At 41.3% G+C, this 24662-nt stretch overlaps 4 protein-coding genes across 5 annotated transcripts; 2 read left to right on the top strand and 2 right to left on the bottom strand.

The window, feature by feature from the left end:
- The first annotated feature begins 4538 nt into the window (after positions 1-4538).
- On the top strand, positions 4539-6451 carry LOC127242849 (protein JINGUBANG-like). Of its 2 annotated transcripts, none has more exons than XM_051262562.1 (2): positions 4539-5826; positions 6110-6451. In XM_051262562.1, the coding sequence occupies exons 1-2, from the start codon at positions 4563-4565 to the stop codon at positions 6247-6249; spliced, it is 1404 nt and encodes a 467-aa protein (XP_051118519.1). In that variant the 5' UTR covers positions 4539-4562; the 3' UTR covers positions 6250-6451. The 2 variants fall into 2 exon arrangements, with proteins under 2 accessions (XP_051118519.1, XP_051118527.1); XM_051262570.1 differs by having other exon boundaries at positions 4539-5864.
- A 250-nt stretch (positions 6452-6701) lies between these two features.
- Positions 6702-12662, top strand: LOC127242838 (extra-large guanine nucleotide-binding protein 1). Its single transcript, XM_051262552.1, has 8 exons — positions 6702-8403; positions 8495-8632; positions 8717-8821; positions 8932-9117; positions 9287-9467; positions 10050-10291; positions 11393-11556; positions 11803-12662. The coding sequence occupies exons 1-8, from the start codon at positions 7084-7086 to the stop codon at positions 12377-12379; spliced, it is 2913 nt and encodes a 970-aa protein (XP_051118509.1). The 5' UTR covers positions 6702-7083; the 3' UTR covers positions 12380-12662.
- Positions 12663-14816: 2154 nt separating this feature from the next.
- LOC127243810 (uncharacterized) lies at positions 14817-18633 on the bottom strand. Its single transcript, XM_051263987.1, has one exon. It carries the CDS (start codon positions 18106-18108, stop codon positions 15301-15303), a length of 2808 nt encoding a protein of 935 aa, XP_051119944.1. The 5' UTR covers positions 18109-18633; the 3' UTR covers positions 14817-15300.
- A 524-nt stretch (positions 18634-19157) lies between these two features.
- LOC127243328 (uncharacterized) lies at positions 19158-23522 on the bottom strand. Its single transcript, XM_051263298.1, has one exon. The coding sequence runs from the start codon at positions 22430-22432 to the stop codon at positions 19625-19627; it is 2808 nt and encodes a 935-aa protein (XP_051119255.1). The 5' UTR covers positions 22433-23522; the 3' UTR covers positions 19158-19624.
- Positions 23523-24662: the final 1140 nt, after the last annotated feature.

Genomic DNA, 24662 nt, shown 5'->3' with positions numbered 1-24662 from the left:
TCCTTTGTCTTATTCCGAGATTGAACCGTCAAAGATTCTATACGGAATTCTTCAGGAGATGGATTGATGTTGATCCGTTCACAATGTTGGCATCTAAAACCTCTAATTATTTCATCTGATATTCCTTTACCTTTCCCCTGTCCCGACGAACTTCCTTTAGTATACTCTGAAGCGTCTAATCCGTCGTTCGGTTGCTTTCTTGAACAGACCCGAATGGACTGATCCCCTGCCGAGTGGTCGGCTGCTTTTTGTTCGTCGGTTAGTTGTTTTGCTGAAGGAACTCGTTTCCCATACTTCGCAGCATACCTGCGTTTGGCATTGCGAATCTGTGTACGATTCATACCTGGGAAACGAGGATCTATATCAACTGGTAAAGGCTTTTTATTTCGAGCCCAATTGTTTCCGACTGACCCTGTTTTTCTGGTCGGGTGGTCACGCACCAAAACCTTTTCTTTCACCTCCACATTAAAAAAACCGTCTGGATGGTCCCACTTTTCAGCGACTGGCTTTTCACAAACTTTGAGTCTTTCTTCCGGTCGGCCACTGTTTGGCTGACTTCCTTTTTTTGTTCCGGGGCTTGCCTGAGTTCGTTCCCCTGTTTGTCCGCTATTGGCCGAATTTTTTCTTGTTTCCGAACTTGGTTGGATGTCAACCATTGCCGTTGTTACTTTCGGAAACGGTTGCTGGTCTACACCTAAAGTGATGTACTTGAGCCGACCTGTCTTGATGGCCTTTTGAATTTCCTTCCTGAAATGAGTACACTGACTTGTATTGTGTGTGAAAGAATTATGCCACTTACAATATGGTCTCCCTTTGATTTCTTCTTTAGTGGCTAATCTTTGCCCCTTTGGAATACGGATCTGGCCATCAGTCAACAGGATATCAAAGATTTCGTCAGCTTTCGAACTATCAAACGTCGGTTGATCCTTTCCTTCAGACCCTGGTACCGGCTTCAATTTGGAGCATACATAAGGTTTTCCAGAAAGGATTTCAGCTGCCATCTCTTCTGACTGATTAAAATCAAAGTCACATGTTTCTGTTCCCATACTCGCCATATGTTGGCCTCTATTACGCCTGTTATGCTGATCTTCCTCTCTGAACAAAGACTCTAAACGTCCTGCCTTAGATGCAAGACTTGCCAAATCCTCAACGTCTAAGGCAGTGAGTGCCTTTCTTAAGCGAGTATGCATATTCCGGACCACTAAATTGGTCATCTCTTTCTCACTGATTACCGTAGGACATCGCCCTTTCATCAATCGCACCCTTTCTATAAACTGTGAAGGAGATTCTTCTGGATACTGTCTCAATTCTAGTAAATCAGTTAAAGAAACAGTCGGTAAAGGATTGAAGAATCTGGCATGAAATGCCATCTCCAGTCCTTCCCACGTCTGAATTTGTCCATGAGGCAGACTTGCAAACCACGAAAACGCTGTTCTAGTAATAGATAAACCAAACAGTTGCAACTTATAAAACGGGTTATTACCAACTTCTCCCAATTGTGCTGTGAAACGACCAACATGTTCAATGGTGGAAGATCCGTCCTCCCCTGAGAATGCATGAAAATCGGGTGGTCGATAATTCCTTGGGAGGGAGTGTTCATTAATGATCCTTTCTGGGAAAGGTCTCTGATATGCAGGGCGGTTAGCCATCTGAGGAGTTAATCCATACTGATCCCTTAATATATGTGCAATCTCATCAGGATCTACATGAAAGCGTTGATGATCAGGAACATGGAAAGGATCCTGCACAGGAATATGAATATGATCATGTATATATCCTTCAGGCCTGTCCTCCCTTGTATTGTTCGGCTGCGGATTGGAAACCCTTGGTCCCAGTGGAACAGTGTTGGGAAAAGTCAGAGGAGATTTTCCCCTATCCATTCGGTTGGGATTTGTGGCACTTGGGAATGTACTATCCACGAATGATGGCCCTGCGAAATTTGCCTGTAGTCTGGATGGTGATACTCCTGGTGGAGTTTGAGTGGGTTGAAGACTAACCCTTGACAGTGCTTGATCTAACATGTTCTGTATCAGATTCTGTTGCTCACGCAACATGTTCGTTTGTTGCTCACGCAACATGTTCTGCATAACCAAAGTTTGCTGGTTGTTCATTTGTTGAACATAAGACAACCAATCATTTGGTGGTTGTGGGATTTCCCCGGCATTTGGCACAATAGGTGGTGGAACGGATTCTCCCGCCGGTGCCGAAGATGATTGAGGTTGTGAACCTGCCATATGGACCCTTCCGATGATACGGCCGGATCTAAGACGTATGAAATTATCGCCGGAATTGGAATGAGCAATTTTGTCTTGCTCCCACTGTGGTCGCCAATTTGTTGATGTATTTTTTCAACAAAAATAAAGTAAAATTCAAAGATATAGAAAATATCCTTAAACTTGATTAATTAGTGCCTGAGATTAGGAATCTCTAAACACTGTATGGTACAGAAAATAAACTGGAAAATAAAAGACTGAAATTTAAAGTGGTGATCCCCAAATCTGACTTTGCTTTGTTGAAGTTGATTGAAGATCCCTTGCGAAATGATGATCCAAATCCTTAAATATTCTTTGGGAAACTGTACTGAAAACCGTCGCCCGAACGGTTACAACATCTCCTTTCCAACCGTCTTCCAACCCTTCTCCTGCTGACACGTGTCCTCAGCGGACCAAAGTTGTCACTATATTTCACTCTTTGAGCCGACCACAGACCTTCCGCCCTTTTGGCCCGACTGCCACTCTACAACCGTATTGGTCCGACTGCCAATTGTCCCGACTTGCAAACCAATCTGACTTGTTTAGTTCAGCTACAGACCTCCCGACTAAAAGACCATCCGACTTGTTGGTCCCGCCGCAGAGTTCCGACCTGAAGACCTCCCGACCTGCGGACTTCCCGTCCTGATGACTTTCCGTCTTGATGACCTCCCGACCTGAGGACTTTCCGTCCTGATGACCTTCCATCTGGAGGACCTCCCGACCTGAGGACCTTCCGACCTGAGGTCTTTCTACCCTGAGGACTTTCCGTCTTGATGACCTCCCGACCTGAGGACCCCCCGACCTGTATTTTCCTTAGAAATAAACTCATTTTCCTTGAATTCCCCACAGTGTCCTTCAGCTAGTTCAATCAACTCTATTGCCAAGCCCATTTTCCTTTCACCTTGGGCTTTTTAACCTAATTCTAAATTTCATACGTAACAATCACATTATTTATTTTTATTTAATATATTATATTTAAATTTTTGTATATTTAAAACATAAAATTGTGTTTGCTTCTTTATTCTCTTTCTTGAATTCTCCCACAATTTATTAATACAAAGAAAAAAAAAATTCAATGACCACTGGATCCGGGCATTACATGTAAGATCAAAAAATAATAATAATATTGCCTTAGATTCAAGAACGCGTAGGCACAAGTGGATACTCATTTTGTTCAAAGTTAATTCATCTTCTGAGGGTGTGTTTGTTTGGGGTTTGGATTTTAAGTTGGGATTTGAATAGTAAAAATTTTAAATTTGAATAGTTGTATGATGTGATGTTTTGAATATAAAATTTATTGTTAATATAATATAAAAAATGAAAAATATGTGTTTGATTTGATATTTTTTGGAGAGAAAAATGAGATGAATAATGAAAATCTAATCCAATCCCCAAACAAACACACCCTAAGTGTCCCGGACCGAAAGGGTGGCCGAGGAACATCAAGGAGGATGCGGACGAACGACGAGGAGGGGTCTGCGGCGCACCAATGCAAAGAGACTAGCGGAGATCCTTCATGATATTTCAGAACCTTCCGGAATATTCCAGAACCTCCTGAATTATTCCTGAATATTTCTAGAACTTTCGAGATCGTCTTTCAACCAAATTGATAATTATCAACTAGATTTAGTTTATCCATATAATAAAGATATATAGTTTATTAAGATATAACATATCCAAGGGTAAATTTGATAAGATATAGCATATATATAATTTTCCGGGTACATCTTAGAGTTGCGTGGGACGCTCTAACGAGGAGAAACCATCCAACCCCTAACACAAAGAACAACATAATATACTTCGAAAAGTAAAGTGATATATAACATTCGCTGGATTTTGAAACACATTTTTAAATTTGTTTATATTACATATTTTTATTTATGTGATACTATTTATTATTTTAAAAGTAATCACATCAACTATATTTATTTAGTAAAATATTATATCAAACATTAATTTTTTACTATGTTTCAAATTTTAAAAATTTTCAAAAACTTGTTTTGAAACAAAGCCAATTCAATACTATTTGAATAATAATAGTAATATTGAAATCAAAGCCTCGTAGAAAGCAAGTGCAAAGTGAAGGCGAAAATGAAATTTGGAAAATTGAGCCGCGAAAATACTAATGAAATAAAATACTAATTATTATGGTATTTAAAGTCGTCTGCTCAAATTTCAACTGGGTTTGACATTTTCTGCACGAATACGACTACTGAATTCCATGTCCGTACCTTTCTTTATTAGTTATATCGTCTCCATTCGATTTTCTGCAAACAAGACTGTAATTTGATTTACAGAAATTTTGACATCATGTTGCAGGCCGATCAAGAGGAATACTCCTTCAGATTCAGCTACCCGCCGGAGGTTAACCCAGCCGACCACCCGCCGGCGACTGGCGACTCTACGTGGGATCAATCGCCGTCGTTCTGGGAGGAGCCGCCGTCGCCGATATCCAAGTCGCCGTGGTCGTCGCACGTGGCGCCGGAGTTGTGTCCCTACACAGGATTAATGGGAGCTCTTGTTCGAGAAGAAGGGCACGTCTATTCATTAGCCGCCGGCGCCGGAGGGCTGCTGTACACGGGCTCCGACAGCAAGAACATCAGGGTGTGGAAGAACCAGAAAGAATTCTCAGGGTTCAAATCCAATTCAGGTTTGGTGAAGGCGATCATCGTCGCCGGCGACCGGATTTTCACCGGCCACCAGGACGGTAAAATCAGGGTCTGGAAAGCGCCGGCGAGGGATTCCGGCGACCACAAGCGGGTCGGAACGATGCCGACATTGAAGGCCTCGATTAAATCCTCGTTCAATCCGAACAACTACATCGATGCCCGGAAGAATCGCAAGATCAAACACATCGACGCCATTTCTTCCCTGAGCTTGAGCGAAGACGAATCGTTGCTCTACTCAGCTTCGTGGGACAAAACCATCAAGATTTGGAGAATCTCAGATTCCAAATGCCTCGAATCAATCCAGGCCCACGACGACGCCGTTAATTCCGTCGTCGCCGGATTCGACGGCCTGGTCTTCTCCGGCTCCGCCGACGGCAATGTCAAGGTCTGGCGGCGAGAATTCCAGGGGAAGGGGACGAAGCATTTCTTCAACCAGACACTTTTAAAGCAAGACTGCGCCATAACCGCCCTGGCTGTAGACCCTTCTTCCTCATTCCTCTACTGTGGGTCGTCGGACGGATTAGTTCACTTCTACGAGCGCCATAAGTGTCTGTCGCACGCCGGCGTGTTGCGCGGCCACAGGCTCGCCGTGCTATGCCTGGCGACGTCGGAAAATTTAGTGTTCACAGGATCAGCCGATACAAACATTTGTGTATGGAGAAGGGAGGGGGCGAATCACTTTTTCTTGACAGTTCTGAGTGGCCACGACGGCCCTGTCAAGTGCCTGGCCGTCGGAGACGACGGCGGCGCACATTCCGGCGGCCTCGACAGGCACTGCACGGTGTACAGTGGCAGCCTGGACAAGTCGGTGAAGATATGGCGCGTCTCTGCGCAGACGGCGGCGATGTATTCCCGACCAGGGCCGCCGTTCCAGCGAGATCATCGGAATCACAGTGCAACTCATGGTGTTCCTTCGTCCCACAATAAGTTAAAATTAAAGCGAGTATGATAAATGTATAATTAATTTCTGAGAAACCCTAATAATCATGCAGAAGGAACGTCGTCGTTTTATGGTGTATTATGTATTTTTACGCTGTCAAACCCTAAATTTGGTAATACTTTTATTTCTTCACTAAATTGATGCTGAGTGAATCAGCAATGTAACAGTAGCTAAAGAAGACGAAGCAACAAGTGGATTGAGGGATCGATTAAAAAAGTAATAAATGTTTGGAAAATTTTCGTTCGCAGGTTCCAAGAATTGTCCAAAAATGAAGCAGCAGTGGAGTGCAGCCATTACCTGGTTCGACAGGTGGGCCAATCAGTTTTCTGTCCTGACCGCCATTGAAAGAAGTTATTCATCATCAATGTTTATAGCGATGTTGCGCTGAGCAATGTATCTCCATCGATGCCGTGCGATGAAGATATATGTAAAATTGGCTGGCATTGTATATGTGACTTTTTCATGCCCTGCTAGCCTACTTGTCCGATAAACATAGGGCCAGCAGATTTGCTCTCTATCCATACGTCACTTTGTTTGTCCATGTCTGAAATATTAGTTTGAGAAGAGATAACCTTTGACTAAACGTACAACATGACCGCAAGAAGTGCAAGAACACCATCCGCTTTATTCAATTCGATCGAACAACTAACTCAAGATCCCCAATGTGAAACGCAGAAATGACCACCTTCAGTTCACCTCAATCTAACCAAATGGTGATTTGCTTACATCACATCAGTTCTAGAATGGCGTCACTCCAACAGCTATCCGCTTTCCCATGTCAAAGTTGTATTTAAAAATACAATCTTGAATAAAATAAACCCGAATAAATGGAATGAAAACGAAAAAGATGCCAAGCTCCAAAACTGTGCCCACCACCATTTCTCCCACTTTCCCTTTCCCAAAAACCTTTTTTGCTCCACCCCACATGCCATCTTTGTATTTTCCTCCACATTCTTCTCCTTGCCCTTGATCTTGTTCGATTTTCTTGGTTTCAACTGAAGGGGGAGGGAATATTTCGTGTGATTTTGTCACCTAATCTCGTCCCACTCTTCCTCGGAATCAAATTCTTTGCTTGAAGCTAAAGTTTGTTTCTTTTTTATTTGCTACGCCACACTCAAAAGAGCATGCTCTTTTTTGTTTGCGCAAGATTCGTGGGTTTGTTCATACTTGTATAGATGAGAAGCGACCTTTGAAAAAATCTAGGGCTTAATTTGAGGAGGACATGTCGGTGGAGGTGGTGGAGGTGGAGGTGGTCAGTGCTGTGGAAGATGCGGCGGAATATTCCTTCGCCATGGAATACGACGGGCCGCCGATTACCTGTGAGCTACCGCGTGCGCTGCCCATCAATGTGGATCGAATTCCGGTGGCAGCTGTTGTTTCTCCGATGCCGTTTTCGGATAATTTTTCTCTGCCGGTCGTCCAGCCGATATCCGCCGGTGACATAATTAGTAAGAAGATGTCGACGGATCTGAAATTAAGCTCCTCCTCTTCCGCCGAGTTATTGACAGTTTCCCCAACTTCAGTGATTGCGTTCGAGTCACGGAACAATGAGGTGAGTGAGGGTTCATACAGTAAAGAATTAGGGTTGGGAACTGAAACTAGCGTTTCTCCTAGCTCGGTCAATAATGCGTCTGGGGAAACAGCGCCTGAAAATTGCCATAGAAACGATGTCTGCGTTTTATCTGGCGAGTTGAGTAGTGATTTTGAATGTAGTAATAGGGGCGTTAGGGCTGAGGAAATGAATGGGAGGGGATTTTCTTCAGTTAGTCAGGACGACGATAATTCGGGGCTTTTAGGGTCTTCAGATAGCTTTGACAAGTCTAGGGAATTCTCAGGGGGTTTGCTTAAGGTAAAGCTGTCTGTCAGTTTCAAAGAGAGCTTAGATTTCAATGAGTCGAACCGCACGGACTGGGCATCAAATGAGTCAGTCTTGAGTATGGATTATCTGTCGTCTCGGGTTTCTTCCCGGAAGTTTGGCAATGGAAACCATGAATCTAGTTGTGATGCAAGGCGTGCCCACATGGTGAAATTCTGCGGTATAGAGTCGGATGATGAAATTAATACTAATGAGTATAGTCGTTCGGACCCTGAAATTGTCAGAATGAAGAAAGAACCTGTGGTTAGAGTCAGGAAAGGAGCTTGTTACTGGTGTTTGAAAGGAAATAGATTCACGGAGAAGGAGGTTTGCATGGTTTGTGATTCTAAGTTTTGTTCTAATTGTGTGCTTAGAGCAATGGGGTCGATGCCTGAGGGTCGGAAATGTGTGACTTGTATTGGATTTCCGATTGATGAGTCCAAGCGAGGCCATTTGGGAAAATGTTCCAGAATGTTAAAGCGTTTGCTCAATGACCTGGAAGTTCGGCAGATCATGAAAGCTGAGAAATTGTGTGAAGTGAATCAATTGCCTCCCGAGTATATCTGTGTGAATGGAAGGCCTCTTTATCACGACGAGTTGGTGTTACTGCAGAGCTGTCCTAATCCACCAAAGAAGCTGAAACCGGGGAATTATTGGTATGACAAAGTATCGGGTCTTTGGGGAAAGGTGAAAATCGAACTCAGCTTATAATTTCTTGTATTTGACTCTTTGTTTTGGTACTGTGGTTGCTGAAGTTGACAGTATCTGCATTTTACAGGAAGGACAGAAGCCTACACAAATTATCAGCCCCCATCTCAATGTTGGGGGTCCAATTAAGGCAGATGCTAGCAATGGGAACTCCCAAGTTTATATCAACGGTCGTGAAATCACTAAATTGGAACTGCGCATGTTAAAGGTTTGGATTTGGTGCACCCGGACCATACTTGTGCATTAATTTCTTGTGTATGATGTTAAAAAGGTCAACTGTTGTATTCTGTAGTTGGCGGGAGTTCAGTGTGCTGGGAACCCACACTTTTGGGTGAATGAAGATGGTTCATACCAAGAAGAAGGACAGAAAAATACAAAGGGTTATATCTGGGGAAAGGTTCAAACTTCTAATTTATTTATGATGTTTATCTTAAAAAACAGAGTGACATAGTTCTTTCATAACCTGCCAGCCCCCTATACAGCTGAACTGTTGGTTTTTCTGTTCAGGCGGGGACAAAGCTTCTTTGTGCTGTACTTTCTCTCCCATTTCCTTCTAAATCATCTCATCCATGTGGAGAGCAAGTAAATAGCACACCTAGTTGGACAGTGCCTGATTACCTTGAACACAGAGCAATTCAGAAACTTCTCTTGATTGGATGTTGTGGATCTGGGACAAGTACCATCTTTAAACAGGTAGGTTTTGAGTTTTTCCTAGCTATTTCTTTTGCTTTGAAACTGATTGTCTGTTTTCTCATTGTCTGATCAAGTATTACACCAATGCATCCCCTAACTGTGGTTTCTGGTGTATAATATGCTGCAAATAGTCAATGACACCGCTACTATGTTTGCTTCTGTTGGATAGGCTAAAATTCTTTACAAAGATATACCTTTCTCGGAGGAGGAGCAAGAACACATGAAAGTAGTAATCCAGAGCCATGTGTATAGTTACATTGGAATACTTCTCGAGGATCGTGAGCTCTTTGAAGAAGAAAGTTTAAATCAGCTGACGTATAATCAGTCTTGTGAAAGTTCAGTTCCTTTAGGTACATGCTTGCCTGAGCTTTGCTTATTTGTATGTGAAAGCCTAAAAGCATATCGATCATGAAGCCCGCATTCTCTTTGTAGCAGGAGGAAGGCAAGTTTACAACCTGATAAGTTTGATCAGGAAATTATTCATGTGCATCATACATGTAAAATTGAATATTGCTTCTCACATTAATTGGTGTAGAAGACTATATTATCTTGTAGGTAAAAATGAAACAAAAAAGGGGAATAATCAAGCGAAGGCATAACAGCTAGGGTCTAGAGACCATTTGTTTCTATGGGGAGCAGGGAAATTATCTCTCTCCCTCTCTCTCTATATATATACGATATTTGGTTTTTTCAATGGCTCGTTTCAATTTGTGAGCCAAATATTATGAACAACTGTTTGTGTTCTAGAAAGGCTGTAGTTTTTTTTTTTCCTTGGTTGGGTTAATAAATATAATAAACACGAAAAGACAGGGAAAGGGAGGGAGTGACAATGACCACTAGAAGTACATAGTGAAAGAGGCTATGATACAATTAGGTAGCTGATATCAAATTTAAAAATTTATTTTGATCTATTGTCTTTTGCTCTATTATAGGAGATACTGGTGGCAATCATGAAAGGACTGTTTATTCCATTGGCCCAAGGTTGAAGGCATTCTCTGATTGGCTCCTTAAAGTCATGGCATCAGGAACATTGGAAGAAATCTTTCCAGCTGCTAGTCGGGAATATGCGCCATTGGTTGAGGAGTTGTGGAGTGATGATGCTTTTCAGGCAACTTACAAACGGAAAGCTGAATCGGAAACTCTCCCCAGTGCTGCAAGTTATTTTCTTGAGCGGGTAAGATTATGTACTGACTTGGCTAGTTAGATTGAGCTACACTTTCAGCTGTTAAAACTGAAGACCGTTTTAGTGAGTTGTGCTTTTATTCACTTCCTGTGCCGTATTTGGAGATCATCTCTTCTGATCTTAGATACCATATCTTTTCCTGTGACTTGATGCAAACATTTGAGTGTCAACACTAATCTATATGTGTTTTGCGTCCTCATACAAAATGTTAAACTTCGTGAAAGCTAAGACCAAGACTAAGATTTCCCGATATGTTGCTAAGAAAGAATTAATATATCCAATAATGCGCGTATTGATCCATTTATATGAAAATACCAGATTATCTGTTATGGATGTGTGGTACCCTTCCCTAGGAACTTTAGTTGGAATTCAAGATTCAGTTAAGCGACTTCCCACATAGAAATATTGATACAAAATGTCAGAAAATATGTGAATGATTGCCTCTTTTGCAAGCTAGCAATAGAGATATAACGGCCATTGCTCTTCGGCATGGTGACTAGAAGAATTAGTTTCTTATTTATTTATTTATTTTTATTTAGTTTTTGCTTTGTTCGTTGTGTGGTTGTCTGTGTGCAATGAATGATGAAACAAGAAAAGATTCGCAATTAGAAAATTCTCAATAGTCCTTTAGGATTCTGAAAGAACATTTTAATACTTGCCAAACATGTAGATTAAATTCTTGACTCAGTGTGCAATGAATTTCTGAAACTGTATTTATGCCTACTGCCTGTGGGTTTATCTGAAATGATGTGCTATTTTTAATAAAAAGTTCCTTATGATATTTTTGATGGCATGTTTCATTAAAATTCTCTTGGAAAAGAGTATATTGTCTGTTAGCTTTTTGCACATGATAGGTTTTGGTCTTATATTAAACCCTCATTTTTTCCCCAAGTAGAAGTAAATTTATTTAATAGAACTATTTATTTCATAGTAAAGGAATAGGGTAGACTAGAAGGGAGAAAGAGTAGCCTTGCACTAGGAAAGCTATCAATTGATTAGAGTTTCTAGAATAATCCAAGGTGGTTTATTTATTTTAGATTCTTCTTATTCAGTTAATTGTGTTTGATTTTCTTTGATTTGTGCTTCCTTCAGGCTGTTGAGATATTGAAACCAGATTACAAACCATCTGATTTGGACATTCTTTATGCGGAACATGTTACTTCTTCGAATGGACTTTCTTGCATGGATTTTTCGTTCCCTCAGTCTGCATATGATGATGATGCTGACACTGCGGATCTTCAGGATCCCTTGCTGAGGTAGTGTAACAATACATTTTTCTGTTGTCGAAGGCTGTGTATTTGTTTTTTAAATTTTTTTCATGATCTCATTAATTTCCTGGTTGACTCTCGATAACCAGATGCTAGTGTAGTTTTTGTTGAGCACTTTTAGCCGGATCGATTAATGACAGCAACTTTCCATAGAGCTTATCTAGTAACTCGATTAAGAAATGCATTTAATTTTAGAGTTGCTTCTTAATAACAGATTTGTATTTTTGGTAACAGATTTCAGCTGATAAGATTACAAGCGAAAGGCTCTGGAGAAAACTGGAAGTGGATTCAAATGTTTGAAGATGTTCAAGTTGTTATCTTTTGTGTTTCCTTGGCTGATTATGATCAGTTTGCTTTAGATGCTGATGGAAGCACAGTCAACAAGATGCTCTTGAGCAAAAGATTTTTCGAAAACATGGTTACTCATCCAACCTTTGATCAAGTCGACTTCCTTCTCCTGCTAAATAAATTCAGCTTGTTTGAGGAAAAGATAGAGCAAACTCCTTTGAGTAAATGTGACTGGTTCGATGATTTTCATCCAGTCATCAGCCGTAACCGCACCAACAATTCAAACCATCCCACCCTGGGCCAGTTGGGTTTTCATTATATAGCTGTCAAGTTCAAAAGACTCTTCTCTGCCCTGACCAGTCGAAAGCTTTACGTATCATCTGTGAACTGTCTGGAACCAAACAGCGTGGATGCATCACTCAGGTATGCACGAGAGATTCTAAAGTGGGATGAAGAGAGACCCAACTTTAGCTTGAGTGAGTACTCAATCCACAGCACCGAGGCAAATTCCTTTTCCCACTGAGGTAAGCAGCTAATTTCTCCGCACGATTGTACAGAATTTTCTATATTAATGCAAAAACATGTTAGATCATACTCTGCTAATGTTTTCTGTAGTCGGGCTATTGCTGATAGGTTGAATAGTAGCAGCTGCCCTTGTAAGAATTACGTGTGTCTTGGGTTTTTTATACGTTAGTTCTCTACCCCATTTATGATAGATAGTTCGCTGTAAAATTCACGAAACAAAATCGTCTGTGTAGAGTATGCATTTGTTGCAATGGAATTTGATTCAATGTTTTTCCATTTCATTCCATTCTACTGATGATCTTATAAATATGCATTCATTTTTGTTTCGCGACGTCGAATATTTGCTCATGCTAAGCTTGCAAACGTTAGTTTCTACTTCACCCCTGATTGGATAAGAAATGGAAACATGAGTTGGATCATATCACTGTGTTGTGGAGAAACTCATCACAACTCTTGTCTTGAAAATGTTCTGGGCAGTATCTCCAGGGCCATCAGGATCATCACTTATTTCTGTCAGTTCAGTACAGATTCATTAGTTATAGCATTAATGGCCTAGACATCATAACAGGGAGACTTCCAGCGGCAAAACACTGCAGTTTCTTTACAAAACTAAGGTGGTATTCGCTTTGCAAAAGCTTCACACAATGCAAAATCATTAGCCGAATCATCACTAGTAGCCATTATACCATTGCTTAGACTTCCTAGTTTAGAAGAGAAGTCAACCTCAATGATGGGGAAAGCCTCCATCCTAGGCTGTTGGTTCTTATTCAGACCTGGTTTGATCAGCACTTACAAGTTGGCTACATTTATGGATATGGATATTTACAAGGAACGACTCATCAGGGCTTCTGTGGCTCAGCTATGGCTTCCTGTCTTGCAGCACCCTTGCCAAATGCAGAAACATCAAAGATCAGACTAAATCATCAATATCCATCCAGACTAATTTGCTCCAGCGCCTGGAGAACCAGCATTGCTCATCCTCGATTCTTCAAGTTTAACACTCCCGATTTCACCACAACTGGTTCTCTGTGTCCCATTTTCTGGCGGCAATTCCTTGTGGTTTTGCACAAAAACGGGTGGAAACCTCTGCAGTAGAAACACCACAGCACTGCCTTAAAACCATGTAGTTGGGAGAATACTTAATATATAGCTTTGGGATTTGGATAAATGAGATTCCGAATATCAGCAGCAGCATTGGACGAACAAGTCATATGCAGCTTTCAATGTTAAAAACAGAAAATATAACAAACTTAACCACAGATATCCATCAAATATCACAGTATCTTGTGAATTGGTTGTGCAGTCTTAAGCGAAACCTTATTTACTATCAGCCTGCTTTTCATCTTTATTGTTGCTTTCCATTTTACGCTTCTTGTTGGAGATTCACAATCTAATTTCATTGTTCAGAAACATTTAACACCACAAAAAATCATTGTTCAATTCTTTCCAAAAAGAGAAAAAAAAAAAAAAAAAAAAAAAAAAAAAAAAAAAAGCACAAAGCTTGCCCACCCTTACTATCCATCCAATGGATGGAATGGAAGGTGCCTTGATGTCCCTTTCAATCAAGAATTTGGCCTATCTGCAATCACTAGCCAACAATATTTTCTCCTATGCCTTTATTAGTTCATAGCTCGATAATCAGGGGTCCTAGGCAAAGCTAATCCCCTATTTAATGACGGCAATTCTCCATAAAAATCTTTTCCGGAAGAAAAGTTGAAGAATTTTCCAAACAAGAAGCGCGTAAAACTTCGCGATCTTCCCCAACATTAAGCTTGATAGAAGTATGGCAGCCCATCCAAGAAGTTGACCTGAGTGAGTGCAGTCCCATCATGCTTGAATGTAACGGAAGGACTTTATTGTTTTTTTTCCCCCTTTAAGATGTATCATGGTAAGGGCCTTCTTTTTAGGCGCATGTTTAGGTTTGGTGAATTGCAGCTCTCTCTTTATAGAGTACTAAGCCAACACAGCACAAGAAAAAAGAGTCTTCCTTTAATGCCAATAAAGCACTGAAAGTGGATTCTCTTTGTTAAAAAGTCTAGCCAATCATACCTGCTTGTTTTACACTTCATTGTTCCACAAATATTGCCAGCGCCTCCACAAACCTAAAGAGCTTTTCATCCTTTTTATCCCAACATGTATAATTCCAGTCAATAAAAATCAAGCTGCCATTAGCTGCATGCATGCATGGATCACTTTACTGAACAATCATTCTGTCCCTTTTCTTTGTGCTTTTGTTTTGTAATGGCTGGTTGAAGTTGAATGGTTTCGTTGAAAGGTTAAGACTTTGATAATCATCACATGCATTTCTTGAAAAGAATGATGCAGTGGAGATCCTTCCTGTCAAGCCAAAATCAAGAAAGCCCAATGAAGAACAAAAAGAGGAAGCATAATCATTCACCACTTGCATCATCCATCCTCATTGCAAAACAGATAAGTATTTTTAATGGTGTGTCCAAGAATTAATAGCCACAAATCCAAATAGGACTCACAAGATGATCAATGTACAGTACAGTACAGTGTAGTGTCAAGAAACCAAACATATAAGTTGAATTTTTACACAGCAGATAGCATTTTGATCCACATTTCTTGTAGATATGGGATGCTATGTTCTTTCTTACCTGAGGACTATCGAATTCTGAAATGATACAAATGATTAAAACCAGCTCTACCAGAAAACCAGTGACAAAAGTCCAAACAATAAAAAACAGGAATGCACAAATTAGAACAGCAAAAGATGCAGTAGGGGCAAAAGAATGCATCCAGCAAAACCGTTTCGCCGAATCTCTTTTTTTCCATGGCATATTGATTCTTCTGGTCTGCCCCAGCATTAGGATGTCTATAAGAAATGCGTCGCTGCATCTTCTGCTTGTGGTTGGTTATATGAGAGTTGCAAAGAAGCATTTAGTTGAGCTACTGTTGTCATTCCTCAACTTCTTCTGCAACAGATGGAAGTACACCCTCTTTCACAAACTCTGGGTTGAGAAATTTAGCCACGAATTTCCACAGCTTGTAGACATCGTCAAAATTGGTCAAAAAGCCAAGCGATGCAGTGACAACCTCAACTCTGATGAAGCCACTTTTACCATCATGTTGGCCGCTTTCCATTGGCTTGCAAAGGGCAGTATCATTGAGATTCAAAGCTGCTCCACGTTGCTGTTTACGGCTATTAAGGATCCGTATATGACTCAGTATGCCAACCCCCAAAGAAATACCACGCGACTCAGCCAGTTTTTGAACAAGTTCTGGACTAACCAAACTGTTGTTTTTACCTCTCACATTGAAGGCAACTGCTGCACCTCTTTCATACTTAATTTTTGGGCCATAGATTTGAACCAATGGAGCACCTTCCTTTTCACCTGAACCAGGCAGCCTTAATTGCAGCAAAGATGTAACAAGCCAGTTAATCAAGAATCGAAGTCGGGAAGTGGTCTTGTTGAGACCCAGCATGTTTATGTGATCAAGATGTCTGCAAATTATCTCTGGGTCGCCCCTCTCTGAACCTTGCCCATCACCATAGTCATTGCTCGCATAATCTTCATCGTCCAGACTAGTAGCAGATAGTTCTACTGGTTCTTGACTTTGACTAATATGTCCTCCGTGATTGTCTTCTGTGCTAAAGGATACCCTCCTTCCCTTGCTTCCCGACTGATCGATCTCTTCTATTCCAAACAATCTGCCACCAGCAATTCTACTTCTTTCCCGTCTGTCCAATAACCTGAACTCTCCTTCTGTCTCTCTTCTTATTGCACTCTCCTTCTCCAGGAATATCTCCGAGGCCGAACCATTCTGCCCGTTATGTTGATTTGAGACAGATGCCAGATTGTTTTGATTGGAGCCTCTGACAGAACTGAATGATTGGCTGATTACAGGCTCTTCTTCAATTTCATAAAAGCTATGATGATCTGGAGTTTCAGATTCAACCATAGCATGCCTCCTCTGAGTGAACTTTCCTTCATCGGGATTCTCCTTCACATGTTCCACGTCATGAGATACAGATCGAACTGCAGCATCAAAGGATAATACCTGGTGGTCTTCAGAGTGCCCCGTGTTCAATTCCTTGTCATAGATTGGGCTGGTTGATGATTTTGAAGCTTTTGGAGACATCAACTTGTTATTCTTCCGGCCAGAAAACCAAGCAGGTGGCAATGGAGATGAGACCTTGAGTTTGTTTGAATGACCAGCAATATCTGAATCTGCCGGGCTGTGGCCCAAATCAATCCAGAGAGAATTGTCAGATGATTCATCCTCACTGAAGACTGGACTTTTCATTACATCTCCAACAGAAATGCTTTCAGTCTCTTCAAACACAGTGCTCGTCCCATCCCTGTCGGAACTGTTGTCATGTTCCATCTCACTTTCGAATACATCCCTTACCTGAGCAGAAGTATATGCACCAGAAAAGGCAGGCAGCTGAGATCCTGGACGAGTCTCAGAATGTCCTTCACCATTCCCACTGGCTTCCTCAACTTCACCAAATCCAGGGAAGTTATCCATTGAATCACTCAAGTAAAGCGGAAATACAGGAGTGATTTTCACAATACCAGAACCTGCATGACCAGTTTGGTTGTGAAGGCTTCCCATGACAGATTTCTTTATAAGAAGGCATCCAAATCCAGTTGGGTCATACCCAAACACTCTGTAGAACGAAGTGATGATAAAATCAGGCCGGAATAGAGATAATCCAAGAGAATCCATGTCCTTCGGACCCAATGCTCCAGCATCAAGCAAGACGTGCCAGTTGTTCTGTTGAGCCAGGGCCATCCACTGATACGAGTACTTTGCACCAGTAACTCTAGACTGAACAGGGAAAACAAATAAACCTGTGGCTGAATCTTTCTTTCTCCTCTTCTTGTTAGAAATTTGCTTTCTCAGATCAGTCGAACAGAGCTTAAGCGTAGGCCATTTAAACCAAGCACTCTGAACCTTAGCACCTTTCTCTCTAGCACTCTGAGCCATCCAATTCACTGACTGACTTTCATGATCAAACATGGTTAACAGCCTTTTATTCGTGTGGAAAGGGTATGATTCTGCAAGCAGTTTGAAGGCCGAACCACGGCTGACAGTAAAAACAAGGCCGTATTCATTCTCGGGGATGTTCAAATAATCCATTATTCGGATCTTGATATCATGTTCCACCGTACCTCTCTCAGCTCCCCCATACAAAGCATGGTTGCTCAAATTGGCAGTAATTTCAGACAAACTAAACGTAGACGATTCCCAATAATGAACAGTTTGCAGGAATGAAAACAGCCCAAATCCACAGTAGTCAAGGCATACCTTTGAAGGAACCACCGACAGATGCGAGTACTCGTCTGATCTTAACTGATCAATCCTCTCTGATGACTGATACTTGGGGTACATTGTGAGGAACTTCGAGAATGCCTCGTCAAGCTGCGGTATGGAGTCGCTGGACTGAAATGTACGCTCCGTCGCTAGAGCCGTCGCCGTGAGGAATTCCTTCTGTGCATTCAGCCGCGCCAGCGACCGTGATCTGCCCAAGCCCTCATCTTGATTCGCCAAGGCCTCGGAATCCATATCCTGGGACTTAACAAGAGACCCATCTTCAGATGCTTCCTCAAGAGCCTCCCTCAGCTTATGCTCTTGCAATTTCCTCAGAATTGAAGGATTGGCCTTACTTTCTTCGTCGGAACCGTCTCTTCGTCTGCTCTTCTTGTCCAGGATCAGAGCAGCACAGTGAGACAATGGTTTCCATAGAGATAGATGCATTAACGCTCTCCTTTTGAATTTCTTCCTCGCAAGTGCGTACAATCAGAGCAGACTGCTGGTTTAATTGGGTTCAACCAATTTAACAACCAACCCCAAATATAGGAGGTACAGTTCAAAACCCTAAATCCCCAAAAGCAACAGGAATCTTTTACCGAAAAAGCTTCTTCCAGAATAAAACTTTGCTTTGCAAAAGATAAAGCCCTAAGCTTGAGGAGGGAAAATACAGACACAAGGTTTAGACGAACATTCAAAACACACAGCCATAGGTTTTGAATTGGGCATAAGTGCGATTTGAAGAAATAGAAAGTCAATTGTGCTGCAGGAATCCCCGGAGTCGACTTTTCATCTCAGATGACGACAAGCAAGCGAGCGTTTACGAGTATGACTCGACTGGCGATTGGAGAAGTCTCAATTCAAAGGCTCGCTTTCCATTGTTCAAGAATCAACAATGAACAGAGAGGTTGAGAGAAGGAAATCACATGCATACTTGTGTGCTTTCTGTTTTATTTGAGTAGGGCCTTTGCAGTGGCAAGATTGTGAACACATATAATTTTAAGCCCTATTTAATTAAAAATTTGTTGGCATATATTATACATATATATATATATATATAAATAAAAAATTTTGGGCTCAAATGTATTTGATTTTTTTTTGAAAAAAATCATTATTAATAAATAGTATTAAAAATTTTAAAATTATTTATATACACATATTATTAGATTGTTGTTCTTGTAGATGCAAATTCTGACACATAATTATAACATAATCCACTTGATCACATAAACAAACAAAATTATTGAAAGTGATACTTTTGAAAGCTAAACTCAAAATTAGAAATTGTAAGTTTAGATACAAATTTAAGAAGCTAAAATTGACCTTAATGGCTAATGCCTAGCTTATTTATGGAGACAAACTCCATCTAAGATATGTCGATGGCCCCACACTACTTAAATCTAATGCAACCATATATATATATATATATATATATATGCTTTCAGGAGGTGAGAAACCTTGTTTTAAAAAGTAAATTAATAAAACAAGACTCACAGTAAAGCAGAAATTATGTTTAATGACATGTCCTAAAATTAATAGCCACAAGCTCGTACAGGACTCACAAACAAGATGATAAATGTACAGTACAATGTAGTGTAGTCGAGAAACCAAATAGTACATCATAACTTGAATTTGTACACAGCAGATAGCATTTTGATCCACAGGTCGTTGCAAACAAGGCATGCTATGTTCCGTTCTTTCCTTACCTCACAACTATCTGAATTCTGAAATGATACAAATGTTTAAAACCAGCTAAGCTCTACAGGAAACCCCACAAAAATTCAAACAATCGAAAACAAGAATTCACAAATTAGAACAGCAAAAGATGCAGTAGGGGCAAAAGAATCCATCCAACAAAACCTTTCCATCGATTTCTTCTTCGGGTCTGCCCCAACTCTGCATCTTCTGCTTGGCGTTGGTTTTAGGACGGCTGCGCATAAGCATTTGGCCGAGCTCCAGTTGTTCATTCCTCAACTTCTTCAGCAACAGGTGGAAGCACTCCCTCTTTCACAAAATCCGGGTCGAGAAATTTAGCCACAAATTCCCACAGCTTGTAGACATCTTCGAAATTGGTCAGAAAGCCAAGCGACGCAGTGACAACCTCAACTCTGATGAAGCCATTTTTACCATCATGTCGGCCGCCTTCCATTGGCTTGCAAAGGGAAGTATCATTGAGATTCGAAGACCCTCCCCGTTGCTGTTTGGGGTTATTGAGGATCCGAATGTGACTCAGTATACCAACCCCTAAAGAAATACCATGTGACTCAGCCAGTTTTTGAACAACTTCCGGACTAATCATACCCTTATCCGTACCCCTCACATTGAAGGCAACAGCAGCACCTCTTTCGTACTTAATTTTCGGGCCATATATTTGAACCAATGGCGCACCGTCCTTTTCACCAAAACCAGGCAGTCTTAACTGCAGTAAAGATGTAACAAGCCAGTTAATCAAGAATCGAAGTCGAGAAGTGGTCTTGTTCAGGCCCAGCATGTTTATGTGATCAAGATGTCTGCAGATTATCTCCGGATCGCCCCTCTCTGAATCTTGCCCATCGCCATAGTCATTGCTCGCATAATCTTCATCGTCCAAACTAGTCGCAGATAGTTCTACAGGCTCCTGACTTTGAGTAATATGCGCTCCACGGTTGTCTTCTGTGCTAAAGGATACCCTCCTTCCCTTGCTTCCCGACTGATCGGCCTCCTCTATTCCGAAAAATCTTCCGCCAGCGATTCTACTTCTTTCCCGTCTGTCGAGTAACCTGAACTCTCCTTCTGTCTCTCTTCTTATTGCGCTCTCCTTCTCCAGGCAAATCTCCAAGGCCGAACCATTCTGCCCGTTATGTTGATTCGAGATAGAAGCTGAATTGTCTTGACTGGACCCTCTAATGGAGCTGAATGATTGGCTGATTACAGGCTCTTCTTCGATTTCGTAAAAGCAATTATTATCTGGAGTTTCGGTTTCCGCAGTGGCTTGGCTTCTCTGAGTAAGATTTCCTTCTTTGGTTGTCTCCTTGACATGTTCCGAGTCATGAGAGACTGATCTAACTGCAGCATCGAAGGATAATACCTGGTGGTCTTCAGTGTGCCCCGAGTTCAATTCCTTGTCGTACATTGGGCTGGTTGATAATTTCGTAGCTTTTGGAGATATCATCTTGTTGTTCTTCCGGACAGAAAACCAAGCAGGCGGCAGTGGAGATGAGACTTTGAGTTTGTTTGAATGACCAGCATTATCCGAATCTGCCGGGCTGTGGCCCAAATCAATCCACAAGGAATTGTCGGATGATTCATCCTCACTGAAGACTGGACTTTTAATCACTTCTCCAACAGAAATGCTTTCGGTTTCTTCAAACACAGTGCTCGTCCCATCCCTGTCAGAACTATTGTCGTGCTCCATCTCGCTCTCGAATACATCCCTTACCTGAGCAGAAGTGTATGCACCTGAAAATGCAGGGAGATGAGATCCAGGACGTGTCTCAGAATTCCCTTCGCCATTCCCTCCTGCCTCCTCGACTTCACCAAATCCGGGGAAGTTGTCCATTGAATCGCTTAAGTAAAGTGGAAAGACAGGGGTGATTTTGACGATACCAGAACCTGCATGACCAGTTCGATTTTGAAGGCTTCCCATAACAGATTTCTTTATAAGAAGGCATCCAAATCCAGTTGGGTCATAGCCAAATACCCTGTAGAACGACGTGATGATAAAATCAGGCCGGAATAGAGACAATCCAAGAGAATCCATGTCCTTCGGACCCAATGCTCCAGCATCAAGCAAGACGTGCCAGTTGTTCTGTTGAGCCAGGGCCATCCACTGATACGAGTACTTTGCACCCGTCACTCTAGACTGAACAGGGAAAACAAAAAGTCCGGTAGCTGCATCTTTCTTTCTCCTCTTCTTGTTTGAAATTTGTTTCCTCAGATCAGTCGAACACAGCTTGAGCGTAGGCCATTTAAACCACGCACTTTGAACCTTAGCCCCTTTCCCTCTAGCACTCTGAGCCATCCAATTCACCGATTGACTCTCATGATCAAACATGGTTAACAGCCTTTTATTCGTGTGGAAAGGGTACGATTCTGCAAGCAGTTTAAAGGCCGAACCACGGCTGACAGTAAAAACAAGGCCGTATTCATTCTCGGGGATGTTCAAATAATCCATTATTCGGATCTTGATATCATGTTCCACTGTACCCCTCTCAGCTCCCCCATACAAAGCATGGTTGCTCAAATTGGCAGTAATTTCAGACAAACTAAACGTAGATGACTCCCAATAGTGAACAGTTTGCAGGAATGAAAACAGCCCAAATCCACAGTAGTCAAGGCATACCTTTGGAGGAGCCACTGACAAATGTGAATACTCATCTGATCTTAACTGATCAATCCTCTCCGAAGACTGATACTTTGGGTACATTGTGAGGAACTTCGAGAATGCCTCATCAAGCTGAGGTATTGAATCGCTGGACTCAAATGTGCGCTCTGCAGCCAGAGCCGTCGCCCGGAGGAATTCTTTCTGAGCATTCAGCCGCGCCAGCGACCGTGATCTGCCCAAGCCCTCATCTTGATTAGCCATGGCCTCGGAATCCATATCTTGGGACTTGAAAAGAGAGCCATCTTCAGATGCTTCCTCAAGAGCCTCCCTCAGCTTATGCTCTTGCAATTTCCTCAGAATTGAGGGATTGGCCTTTCCTTCTTCATCAGATCCGTCTCTTCGTCTGCTCTTCTTGTCCAGGATCAGAGCAGCACAGTGAGACAATGGTTTCCATAGAGAGAGATGCATTAAAGCTTTCCTTTTTAATTTCTCCCTCACAAGTGCTTACAATTAGAGCAAAACCTGCAGTGAATCAAAGCAAATTGCTGGTTTGGCTGGGTTCAACCCATCTACCAACCAACCCCTGAAATCCCCAAAAGCAACTGTAATCTTTGCCAGGAAAAGCTTCCCCAAGAATAAGACTTTGCTTTGGAAAAGATAAAGCCCTAAGCTTGAGGAGGGAAAGGACAGAGACAAGGTTTATGCAAACATTCAAAGCACGCAGCCCAAGGTTTTGAATTGGGAAGAACTACGATTTGAAGAAATCCAAAGTCAATTTTGCTCCAAAGAATCCCCGGGCTCGTCTTTTTTTCTAGATTTAATTCAGATGACGACAAAGAAAGCTCGTTGAGTATGACTCGACTGGCGATTGGAGAAGTCTAATTCAAAGGCTCATTTTCCACAGTTCAAGAATAAAAAACGAACAGAGAAGCTGATAGAAAGAAAACACAGACACTTCAAGGCCAAGACAAAAAGATTCGAAGTTCGATTTGAAAATAAAAAGAGGCAAGCAAGAAAGCAGTGAGAAGAGAAGACAAAATCCCAGATCCCTCTCCAAAAAAACGAAGCACAGATTGGAGAGACTGAATGCAATATTACAGAAAACAAAACAAATCTGCAATCAGAAGAACACCTGCTTGATGGGAAATGAAAAACTCTCTTACAAAGGACGCAGCTTTGCAAATCAGAGAGAGAACCCTTCTTCCTTCGTTCCTCTTTTATTGAATCGGCTATGAGCGACGAGCACTAATAACTTCTTCTCAAGATTTCTTGTGGCTCTCTCTCTCTCTCTCTCTCTCTCTCTGCCTTTCTGCAATCCAATTAAAGGTAGACCCTCCACACCAAATGCACATTTACTCCAGTTGTGAATCCGAAAACATACCCCTATTCATTATCTCTCTGCCCCACCTTCCCCTCCCAGTGTCACACTATCTTTCTCTCTCTATCTATCTTTCTCTCTCTTACCCCCTTTGACATTGACCCTAATGGGGGGCGTTAGGGGGCTTTATTCGTTGAATTGGCTGTCAGTCTGGCTAAAACGCAACGCTCCCGATTACGCTTTCCTTTGCTTTCCCTTGCCTTGACAAACAGCGAAGAAAACCACGTCTGACTTTTACTCCCCCAATATGTCTCGATTTCGCTTATCTATAAATCTTTGATTACACAAAATTGGATTCTATAATCATCTCGTCCTTTGCTGGGACCTACCATTACTGCTCATTGCTCAATGACCTTTTCCTCCGTCTTCCGAAGTCAACAATCCGCTGGTTTTTTTTTTTTTTTTAATTTTAATTATTAGTATTAAAAAAAGCTGTTTTCCGTCTAGTTTCTTCCGTGTCCACTTGTTCCTGCCAGCTCCTGGGACCTCAACTCCAGTTCAATCCACACCGCCCACTTCTGGCCTGGATCCCACACTGTCAACGGTGTGGATTCATCTTATTAAAAGATTATAAGTTCACTCTCTTATGTCGCGTTAACGATTTTATTTTATTTTTTTATTATAAAATATTTTTGTTCACCAAACTCCGACGTTGCTATAAAGTTTTAGACGTTCGAGACAGATGTTTGGTCCCTCTCTACATAACATTGGCTTAGGGCAGTTTAATTATTATGTCACTATTAATTAATGCCTAACCTAAAAATAAAAAATCAATATATAATAATATATCTGGACAGCTCCACTTGCTTAGATTTTGATTAATTTATTACAGCCTTGGTCAACCATACAACCAGTTAAATTACTGAGGGCAGTTTATTTTTCCTTTTATATTATACAATTGAACCAAATATATATATATATATAAATTATTGGGGTGAATTGGGTGTCCAAAATTATCGAAGGTAATAAATAAATTATTAGATGTCAGATTTTTTTATTTTTTTTATTTTTGTATGGGTGGGTAAGCACTGAATACTTATTTATTTATTTTTGAAATTACTGTGGATGTCACTCTTTGAGAGTCGTTTTCAGTAATAAATGCACATAATGTGGTCGTTCCATATCATTTATTACCAACGGAAAACAGCATCCTATGGTTCGTATAACAAATAAACGTCTAATATAAAAAAAAAAAAGAAGGTTTTTTTAATGACGTCACACCGCATTGTGATTAAGCACCGAACCCAATTAAGCATTGGTTTAATTAATAATTTCAAGAATTGTGGTATTTAATGTTGACATTTCATTCGACGTGCAAAT

Source organism: Andrographis paniculata, unplaced genomic scaffold (genome assembly GCF_009805555.1).
Source record: "Andrographis paniculata isolate CXL003 unplaced genomic scaffold, ASM980555v1 Contig19END, whole genome shotgun sequence".
NCBI classification, from domain to species: Eukaryota; Viridiplantae; Streptophyta; class Magnoliopsida; order Lamiales; family Acanthaceae; genus Andrographis; species Andrographis paniculata.
This window is presented reverse-complemented; position numbering and strand designations above follow the sequence as displayed.

Coding starts and splice junctions, on each gene's coding strand:
- LOC127242849 (XM_051262562.1), top strand. CDS start 4,563: ATGTTGCAGGCCGATCAAGAGGAATACTCCTTCAGATTCAGCTACCCG. Junction 5,827..6,109: donor GAATCACAGTGCAACTCATG/GTGTTCCTTCGT, acceptor TTTCGTTCGCAG/GTTCCAAGAATTGTCCAAAA.
- LOC127242838 (XM_051262552.1), top strand. CDS start 7,084: ATGTCGGTGGAGGTGGTGGAGGTGGAGGTGGTCAGTGCTGTGGAAGAT. Junction 9,468..10,049: donor TGAAAGTTCAGTTCCTTTAG/GTACATGCTTGC, acceptor GCTCTATTATAG/GAGATACTGGTGGCAATCAT. Junction 10,292..11,392: donor CAAGTTATTTTCTTGAGCGG/GTAAGATTATGT, acceptor TGCTTCCTTCAG/GCTGTTGAGATATTGAAACC.
- LOC127243810 (XM_051263987.1), bottom strand. CDS start 18,108: ATGCATCTATCTCTATGGAAACCATTGTCTCACTGTGCTGCTCTGATC.
- LOC127243328 (XM_051263298.1), bottom strand. CDS start 22,432: ATGCATCTCTCTCTATGGAAACCATTGTCTCACTGTGCTGCTCTGATC.